The sequence below is a fragment of the Lepidochelys olivacea genome (assembly GCF_965140295.1).
Source record: "Lepidochelys olivacea isolate rLepOli2 genome assembly, chromosome: 7".
In the NCBI taxonomy this organism is placed as follows: Eukaryota; Metazoa; Chordata; order Testudines; family Cheloniidae; genus Lepidochelys; species Lepidochelys olivacea.
In genome coordinates this window covers 56464749-56471378 of record NC_140417.1, presented here as the reverse complement: position 1 = coordinate 56471378, position 6630 = coordinate 56464749, and the positions used below count along the sequence as shown (strand labels likewise).

The 6630-nt window shown below is 44.3% G+C and overlaps 1 protein-coding gene across 5 annotated transcripts in view; it reads left to right on the top strand.

Annotated features, from left to right (window-relative positions):
* The first annotated feature begins 428 nt into the window (after window positions 1-428).
* Window positions 429-6630, top strand: part of GBF1 (golgi brefeldin A resistant guanine nucleotide exchange factor 1) — a 177968-nt gene continuing 171766 nt past the window's right edge. For 4 of the 5 annotated variants that reach the window (XM_084633244.1, XM_084633241.1, XM_084633242.1 and 1 more), the window contains exons 1-2: window positions 672-768; window positions 6000-6105. In XM_084633244.1, the coding sequence (XP_084489370.1) occupies window positions 692-768; window positions 6000-6105 (183 nt within the window). In that variant the 5' untranslated portion in view covers window positions 672-691. The other variant, XM_084633243.1, reaches the window with a different exon arrangement.

Here is a 6630-nt window from a genome sequence, read left to right as displayed (position 1 = left end):
CACCCCCCCTGAGCTCAGACTGGGAGCTGCGCAGCGCTGCCTGGTGGCGCCACCTCTGGGGAACCTGGGACTTTTTACACTCGCTGTCCTGCGAAATTGTTCCCGGACTAGTCGTTTCCGGTGGCGTTCGATGTACCCATAATGCATCGCACAGGACACTACTGCAGATCTACCACACTTGTTTCACCCTCCTTTATTGTCCCGACTCCCCAAGCACAGTCTGTTCTCGCTATTGGGAACTCTAGTGCTAACTCTATTTACTTTAATGTGATTGGTTCTCCTCCCTATGTCACTGGGGGGCGCCGGCCTGCTGGGCTTTGGTCCCGCCTCCTGTCTCAGTGAATTGTTGTTATTGGGTAACTCTGCGCCTGCTTCGCCAGGTTCATGTTCTGGTTGGTCAACTGGCTTGTTCGTCGGCGCAGTAACCAGGCAGCGGGTTAGATTGAGTCCGTTTCCACGTCAGTTAGAGCAGAGCGCAGCCAGCTGGCTCCTCTTGCTTGTCCCTCACTGGCCTTTGCTCTGTCTCTGCCCCGCGCAGCCCTCAGCCGGCCGGAATCCCTGCTCCGCGGTCGCCTCTGCCGCAGCGCCGCGCGCCGGCCAGATATGTAAAGCAGCCGCCGGCCCGCTAGCAACAGGCGCCGCCATTTTGGATGCGGGGGTCAGTAGTGACGGGTGGCGAGCCCCTATCGCGATGTTGACGCGGCGCGGAGATCACGCGGGTGGGGAGCCCCGACAGCGCGGGCGGGGGCAGGCTGTGGGGCTGTCCTGGTGAGCAGCCGTGCGCGGACGTGCCGGGGCTCGAGCTGGGAGCTGCTGGGGGCGAGGCGGCGGGTTGGGCCCTAGGGCGGTGGCGGCGGGGTGAGCTGCGAGGGCTCCGGTTTTGGGTGTATCCTGGGCAAGGTGCGGGGCGTCGGGCCCAGCCACGGGGGAATGTCCGTGTGTCCTGGGCAGGGTGCTGGCAGAGGGGTGCGTGGGGCAGCTCGGCCCAGCCATTGGGGGTGGGGGGTGGGAATTGTGTGTCCTGGGTAGGGTACTGGTGGAGGGGGGCTCGGCCCAGTCATGGGTGTGTGTGTGGTGATGTGTCCTGGCCAAGCTCCAGCTGATGTGGGAGAGAACATCTTGCCACAATTTCCTGCTGTGATATTTACCCCATCTTGAAGCCTGGGAGGGGGGAATCAGTCCTATCTTTCTCTTGTGTGAACCTCCTTGGCTACAAGGAGACAGAAACATGTGTCTCTGTCAAGTGGTTTTCCTCTTAATGTATCAAGAAGTAACTGTGGGGCAAGGGGCAGTCTTGCCTTGGATGAAACTCATTCAAAGGTAAATGCAGATTAATCAAACTCTGGCCAAAGTAATATAAACTAACCCTGTACACTGATTGGTTTTCTGCATATGAGATCCCCTGGAGGGGACAGACCTGGAGTCACTGGTCTGTTGCGTGATAATGTCTGCCCAGGTTGCAGCAGCAGTTCTAAGAAAGCTGATTGGAATTGTTCAGTGGGGAGAGAATAAAATACGATAATGTGGCTCACTCCTAGCTGGAGGACTGTCTAGTTCTAGTCACCTTCCCCTAATTTAGGAGGAGCAGAGGTAAAAAAGGCTGAGTGAAGAGCAGTATGGTCAATCAGCAGGATCGTGGGATATACGCTTGACCAGATTCCAAACTCTAGGATTATTTAGGGTGGAAAGAGTTGGAGAGGACTTTTGTGAAGTGAGCAGTTATTGATGATTCACTGAATATGGGTAATTTAAAAAAGTGAAAGTGAAGACTACTTTACGCAACATATAGACAATCTTTTTAATTGCTGGAGGAGGAAGGATCAAAGACAGTGGCCTTATTAGAGGGACAGTATCAACACAAGGCTTTTTGAACTGTAAAAGTAAAAGCTAAGACAGTTTAATCAGTCATAAGTAAGTAGAGAAAAAGCAGTCACCCCTACTGTTTATGCTGTTTAATTTTTATTTTTCACTCAGTTTTGATAGTTAAAAGAGGGTATTCCTTTTCACTTCTTGGTTCCCATGTGCTAGCTCAATGCTGTTGCATTTAGGCTAACAGCAGCGCTGCAGAGGAGTTATACCACAGCCTTGCCTCTCCCTTATACCAAGTATTATGTTACTACTACTTTTGAGAGCACCCTAAACTGTCTCATAGAGTATAAATGCTACAATGTCTGTTCCGTGTCACCAGACCATAGCACAGTACAGTGAAATAAGAACCAAACCTCTTGGGTTAATAAAAGTACTCTTCTGCGTTATTTTTTTAGATATTAGGAAAAGCTTTCTAACTAAAAGGGTGGTTTAATGCTGTAATAGGCCCCTAAGGAAGGTTATGGAATCCCTGTCAGTCCAAAAGGTTGGACTAACACCTGTCAGGGATGGTCTAGGTTTACTTGGACCTGCCTCAGTTCAGGGGGCTGGACTTGATGACTTCTTGAGGTCCCTTCCAGCCCTACATATCTGTGATTTTTTTTATTTTTTATTTTTTTGTCCAGTGTTACGAGAATTAGCCTTAAGAGGAGTTTCTTCAACTGTTTTGGCTCTTGCTGCTCCCAGTTATTGTACTGTTTGTAAAAAGCTCAAGTGAATTAGACTTCTATATGAAGATTGACAGGCAAGTGCAGGATATATCACTGTATTGACTTGGTTTTTAGGTAGCCTGGCTAGCTGTGAAGTAGGTAGGAGTTGTTGATGTGATTTGTGGACTGAGGGATGTTCCCTAATGTTATTCCTTAATAGCATTTTATCTGCAGTGGAACTTGACTGACTGTATCCTATTCAGAAATTTTCAAATTGCAGTAGAACCCTGATTTTATGAACATCAATCTTATGAATGACTGGTTATTTGAACCATTTTTCTGCCACCAAAGTCATTTGTCTGCTGCCAAATGTGACTTCAATCCTTCAACCAATGTTCAAACAGCTGTACAGGTTTGAAAAGGCTGAGAGATTTGGTGGCAAAGATAATATGCAGTTCTCTCAAACAAAGAAAGATCAGCCATACTGTTTAGGTTTATCATTTGTATCAGTGAAAAATTAATAAATTAACTTATGCACCATATTTCCTGTAAGTTTGAAATGTTTAATTTTATGAACTTTGAACTTTTAAATACCCAGTTAATTCACAAAGTAGGTGATCTACTGTCTTCTTATGAACATTGCAGATCTGGCTCAACAGCAGCCTGGTTTTGAACTAAATCACCTTTCCCAATTGTAGAAGGGGATTGGATCCATTTCTGTGATTGATTGCTATCCATTGAGGTGGTTTCATTGGCACTGAGTTTGCAGGTAATTGGTATTCAGAAAGGGTCAAAAAAGGTGATGGAAAGAGATGACTTGATAGAAATCTGTCTAACAGTTTAACCAGAGGATGGTGCTATTTCTTGGTTGTATTTCCCAAGGCACTAGCTCCCCAAAAGGACTCAAAATGGTTTCCTAAAATAATACCCCTGACTCTTGATGCCTGTACCCAAGAGATGTACGTATGTATTTGACTGTTGAGTAACCAAGGGCTCCATCTGGGTGTGAGATAGTATCATGTGCCTTTGATGGCACACATTTGAAGCATTTTTCAGTGTGTAATTGTGATGTAAGAGCACACACAGGTACTTCAATTGATGATCATTTGGCTGCCAGAGGGCATTGCTGAAGGCTCTCATCAGCAGAATGATTTGGCAGACAAGAACATATGAACTGAAACTTGTAAACATTTCAGACCAATACTAGCCACTAGTGGGGAAGAAGGACCCCCTCCCCCCCGGATGTCCTTGTACTCTATATAGGGCACTTTCATATGTCGAATTGGTGTCCATCTTGAAGACACTTGGCTATTGCAGTAAAGAGGACCATGTAAGGGACTTTCTTCTTCCTCCCTCCACACTGCCCAGCCTACTGACTATGGGGGATTCAGTTCTTCTTCCTCCCTTCCTCTCTTTTCAAGTCCTGTTCCCATGCGAATAACTCCAATGTTTACTTTTGCTGCCACTCATGATGTTACTGCATATTAGCAGTGTTAATGGTATGACTTTTGTTATAGCTTCACTGCTGTCACTAAAGATCTGAATAAAGCTGCAGTGCTTCTGAGTAGAGCTAGATTTAGGAAGACAGACCCTTCACCAGAAAGGAATATGTATTTGGGAAGGATGAGCTTTTGCTTCAAGAAGCTCAACACCTTAAAAGTAGCTGAAATTTAACAGGTGTCTAGTTTTTATAGATTTTTAAAGCCAGAAGTGGCCAGTAGGTCATCTAGTCTGACCTCCTGCATTACATAGGCCATATAATTTCATCTAGTTCTGTAATGAGCCCAATAACTTGTTTGAAGCATGTCTTCCAGAAAGGCATCCTGTGTTGCATTGGAGAATCCGCCATTTTCCTTGGTAGTTTGTTCTAGTGGTTGTTAATCACCCTGCCTGTTCAAAGTTCTACAAACAAAATTCTGAAAAAAAACTTCCTTATCAGGGTCATTAAAAAAAAATCACAACATCTGACACTTTCTTAAGAGTCTGCATTTGATGAATTCTGTAATTGCTACACTATTGGCAAGTTAGGGATAATGCAGTAGGTTAAGTGACTTCGTGTGGTCACATGTTTTACAAATGTGCTAACATGACTAAAAATTCAGGTGATATAAACAGACTCTTATTTCAGATTCTCCTGTGCTAGTTCCACATCAATTTGCTTCCTCCCCTATATTGCTGTCTTTTCATTTTTTCCCTTTACACTCTTTCTAGGTGATCCACTCCACTCTCATGGTGTTACCATTAATACTCAGATTTACTTCTCTGTTTCCACCCCTCTACTCAGTCTCTCAGCTCCTCCTGGATGTTCTGCTGACGTCTCAAACTCAATTTATTAAAAATTAAGCATCTCATTTTTGCGTCTAGTCCCTCTATACATCCTCATTCCTTGGCTCGCCTTCCAATTCTTACTCTTCTGAGTTTGCAGGCATGGTGTCCTGTCACTCTGGTCTCCTGATCAGTCCTGTTGCTTATTTGTTATAACCTTAAAATCAGTCTGTTATTACCACCCCCATTTCTTTATCTTTGTCCATGCCTGGGTCATATCTAGCATTGATTACTGTAACATTGTCTTCTTTTATCCGTGTCTCTTCACTTCTGTGTCCTCACAGTCCATCAAAAATGTTGCTGCTGCTCCAGCCATACCGTTCTTTCACCCCTCCCTGTGCAAATCCCTTCATTGGCTTTCTATCTCAGTTCATCATATTCAAGCTTCTTGCCCCTGCATTCAAGGCCCTGCATGACCTCAGGCTGTCTTGCACTACATCCCTGCTTTTATCTGCTCCCATTTTCCCTCCCTTTGGTCTGTCCAGTTCTGTAAACCTTACTGCTTCCTTGATGTTGTCCTGCACTTGACTTCATGCTTTTCATGCTTGTGTTCTTCCTCCTCCTAAGGTGCTTTATCACCGTCATGTGAACGCAACATCTAACACAAATGGCTTTAATCTTTAAAAGTTTAGCATCCCAAGGAGCTGCTACTCCAGGTAAATCAAATAGCAGTAGCCTATATAAAGGGCACAAATAAGAAGTCTAAGGCTGTTTCCTATACTATATAGGGCTTCAATATTTACATAGCACTGTAGATGTGCATGGCGTTATACAATGGGTAAACTTGTACATATAAATAACAGGAATCCTTGTGGTTACTGGGAAATAAATGAGACAGGTAGCTCAAGTGCAGTTGTTTATTACCACACTTATCCCCTGATGTATCTAGCTAGCTGCTTTGAATGCTTCTTATATGGAAAAGCGTGGTGTCTTTCTCATAGTAAAATAACCGTATTGGTCTGCACATGGAAAACTGGGAATATACCCAAATGGTTCTATTGGGAACTCTCTACAAATATTTCTCGCTTGTCAATTGCATCCCTACCGTGTCCCTTACAGACCTGGGGACCAGATCGATTTCCTGCCTGAGGCATGGGGTGATTCAGTGTGCTTTATTTTGAACAACTAGGCATTAACCTGGATTCTCTTTATTGTTAGGACTGTCAGGATGGTGGATAAGAATATTTACATTGTCCAAGGTGAAATCAATACAGTGGTGGGTGCCATAAAACGCAATGCTCGATGGAATACTCACACACATTTGGTAAGTTTTCTTGGGTTGGTGAGATCTGTCTGTGTTATGAAGAACCTAGAAACGATAAATTTTAATAAAATCAAACCTCCTGTCCCCTCAAACTAAAGCACCCTAGAGTAGTTTTCTAGGTAACACAGGAATAGTAATTTCCTATGGTTTGCTACTTTAGACAGCTTTGACCTTCTAACTGTATGTGCTTGTAAGCATGTATGTTTTACTGGAGAGCACCCGGAGATGAAGCTGGAAATTGATTGCCCCATGGGTTGGAAAAGTGACTGAGTTGGGGATATGTGATTATACCCTCACATTCACTTAACATAACATTTTATTCAGACCTTCGTAGGAATCTCTTCTGGTGTCATAGGGAGTGTTTGAAAATACTGCCTGTTTCATTTTAGCATCATTTTTACATGCCTTTTGTGTGGTGCCGTGGCTGACAGTTTAAAACCATAAGAGCCATGAAATGTAAATTTGGGGCATAGAATAAGTTAATAAAAATGGGGCATTTTTCACCCTTTATGTGGTATGTTGTCA